Genomic DNA, 3,322 nt, shown 5'->3' on the forward strand with positions numbered 1-3,322 from the left:
TCAAGCAATCATCATTAAAGCTAAAATTAACTTTCTTCTCCAAAAGTTTGCAAAGTGGATTTGCAATTTTTGAGAAGTCTTTTATAAACCTCTGATAAAATCCTGCGTGACCAAGAAAACTATACACCCCTTTTACTGAAATGGGAGGTGGAAGCTTCTCAATAACCTCGACATTAGCTTGATCGACCTCAATTTCTTTTGCAAAAATTTTGTTCCTTAGAATAATGCCCTCCTTAACCATAAAGTGGTATTTCTCCTAATTAAGTACAAGATTGAACTCCGTACTTCGCTGTAAGGCCCTACTCAGATTCACTAAACACAGCTCAAATGATCTTCTACCATACAAAAATCATCCATAAATACCTCAAAGGTGTATTCAACCATATCTGAGCAAATAGACATCATGTAGCGTTAAAAGGTAGCAATTGAATTACACAGTCCAAACGGTATCCACTTGAACGCAAAAGTACCATACGGGCAGGTGAATGTCATTTTCTCCTAATCCTTCGGGGCTATAGAAATCAGATAATAACTAGAATAACCATCCAAGAAATAATACCAACCTCTTCCTTCTAACCGATCAACCATCTGGTCCATGAAAGGCATTGGGAAGTGGTTCTTCAATGTCCATAAGTTGAATTTTCTATAATCCATGCAAACTCTCCACCCAGTGATAGGTTTGAGTGGTGTCAACTCATTCTTCTCATTCACTACAACTGTCATGCCTCCTTCCTTGGGTACATATTGTATGGGACTCACCCACTTGCTATCCAAAATGGGGTATACAACTCCTGCATCAAGCCATTTGATGATTTCCTTCTTAACGACCTCTTGCGTAGGCGGGTTAAGACGGCGTTGATGCTCAATTATTGGTGTGCAGTACTCTTCCAATTGAATTTTATGAGTGCAAATACCTGGAGGGATGCTAATAATATCGGTGATAGTCCATCCTATCGCACTTTTGTACCCCTGAAGCACAGATATAAGTTCCTCCACCTACTGGTCAGCTAAATCAGCTGTAATGATGATAGGAAAAGTGTTTCCACTACCTAGAAACATATATCGGAGATGACCTGGCAATTCTTTTAACTCCAACATCGATGGCTCCTCAATAGATGGCTTAGCTGGTGGTGTTAGCTGATTTTTATGATCTAGCTCAAGCTTCTTGGGAGCATAGGAACATGATCCATTCCCATCAAAGCACAAATAGTCTCCTCATACTCTTCAATTCTCTCACTATTAAAATTCATTAGAACTGCATCTAAGGGCTCAACAATAAATTTCTCCTCTATTGGTACTTTCTGCTAATCCTCATAATAAACATACACAATAGAGAACACACTCATATCCTTATGATGCTTCTTAGATTGGCATATATCAAATCACACCACTTCATAATTCATCTTGAATAAGAGCTCATCAGCTTATAAATCAATAAGCATACTTCCAATTACGAGAAAAGGTCGACTCAAGATTATTGGCACCTCAAGGTCCACCTCGTAATCTAGAATAACGAAATCCGCAGGAAATATGAAGCTACCCACCTTTACTAGCACACCATATAGGATACCAATTGGTCGCTTTACTGACCTAGCCAATATCATAAGCCGCATGTTTATGGGTGTGGGATCTTCCAATCCTAACTTCTTATAAATAGCTAGTGGCATCATATTTATGCTCGCTCATAGATCACATATGGTCTTAGCAAAATCTAGAAACCCAATTGTATAAAGGATAGTGAATGCTCCTGGGTCTGCCTTCTTCTGCACCAAGGACCTTGTAGAAATAGCACTACAATGATGGATATTATCCATCGGTTCATAGCTTACTACTCTCTTCTTCATCACAAGATCTTTCATAAATTTATCATATCTTAGCATCTGTTTGAGTGCCTCCACTAGAGACATATTCACTATCAGCTTCTTTAATATTACCATGCATTTACTTAACTTGTAGCATTGTCCTTATTCTTCAATCTGTGAGGAAAGAGAGGTGGGGGTTTTAGGAGAGTAATCACCACTGTTTTCTTTTCCTTATCTTTCCCTTTTCCTAACTCATCAACCTACTAATGATTAGAAGAGATATCAATACCATCTAGCTACTCAGATTCTACTGGATTACCTTTTTCAAGCTTAACATCTTTTTTGATCACCTCTTTATTAACAGTTTTTCCCACAGAATGGCCTGGTAATACCTTACCACATTATGTAGTAATCGCCATGCAAGAGCCATCATTTCGATTATTCTATATTGTATCGCTTGGCAAATTTCTATCTTCCTCTAATTCAATATCACTAAGAGTTGGCTCATTTGTTGCTCTACCTATTTAATAGAAGTAGAGAGTGAGTGTACCAACTAACTTATGGAAGATAAATCACTCTTCATAGTAGTCATCCCAGAGTTGGTGGCCTCAACTTCCTTTAATAATTTCTCCATTATGTCCTCTATGGATATCTTGCCAGAGTTAGTTGCAGTATTATCTCTGTTTCCAGGAGGTACATATAGTCCACTCCTATCATTCTTGCTCTTCCAGTTTCCTTGATCCCTATCCTTGAAAATAGCCCTTTCGTAATTGTTCCAACCTTGATTTCCTTGGCTATTGCCTCAGAAACCCCCCTGATTATTTAGATAGTTTGCCTCTTCTTCCGAAGCAGAGTCATCTCTACCTTGCGATGCAACATCTTTCACATTCTCTGTTTTTCCATACAATAAATTCTTAGTCAGTAAATCCATCTGTGTCTTTAAGTGTGCTATGTCTTGGTCATATTCTTCATCCTTCTTGCATTGCTCTGCAGTGATACCATCGGACGCAGTAGGGCTTGCTACCATCGAATCTCTGGTGTACCAAGCTCTTATTTTTTGGTCATTTGATCAAGCATATCCGAAGCCTTCAGAAAAGTAGGATCAACAAATGACCCTCCTGCAATATTATCCACAACTGGCTTTGTAAAAGAGTTTATATCCCTATAAAAAGTCTTCATCAAATGAATATCCATCATATTTTTATTTGAGCACTGCATCAGCTTCTTTTTAAACCTATCCCAGGTCTCATAAAGAGCTTCAGTGGGAAGTTGCTATAAATTACTCATCCCATTTCTCAACGGTACCCTCCTGGAGGGTGGAAAGAACTTTTCTAGGAAAGACTCTTTTAACTGCCTCCAGTTGGTTATAGAGTAGGGAGTTAGTCCATTGATCCATAGTGTCACCTCTCCAGATAGAGACAACAAAAATAAACATAGTCGGATAGCTTTTTATCCCACTCCCGAGTTATCAAAAGATTTACAAATGGTGACAAAGTTCACCATATGCATGGAAGGATCAT

General features: G+C 38.5%; 1 protein-coding gene across 1 annotated transcript; it reads right to left on the bottom strand.

Annotated features, from left to right (window-relative positions):
• Positions 1-312: 312 nt before the first annotated feature.
• Positions 313-2,829, bottom strand: LOC124888851. The gene is made up of 3 exons (XM_047400143.1): positions 2,638-2,829; positions 564-996; positions 313-386 (listed from the first exon to the last, which is right to left on the bottom strand). Exons 1-3 carry the CDS (start codon positions 2,827-2,829, stop codon positions 313-315), a joined length of 699 nt encoding a protein of 232 aa, XP_047256099.1.
• Positions 2,830-3,322: the final 493 nt, after the last annotated feature.

Source organism: Capsicum annuum, chromosome 11, assembly GCF_002878395.1.
Source record: "Capsicum annuum cultivar UCD-10X-F1 chromosome 11, UCD10Xv1.1, whole genome shotgun sequence".
In the NCBI taxonomy this organism is placed as follows: Eukaryota; Viridiplantae; Streptophyta; class Magnoliopsida; order Solanales; family Solanaceae; genus Capsicum; species Capsicum annuum.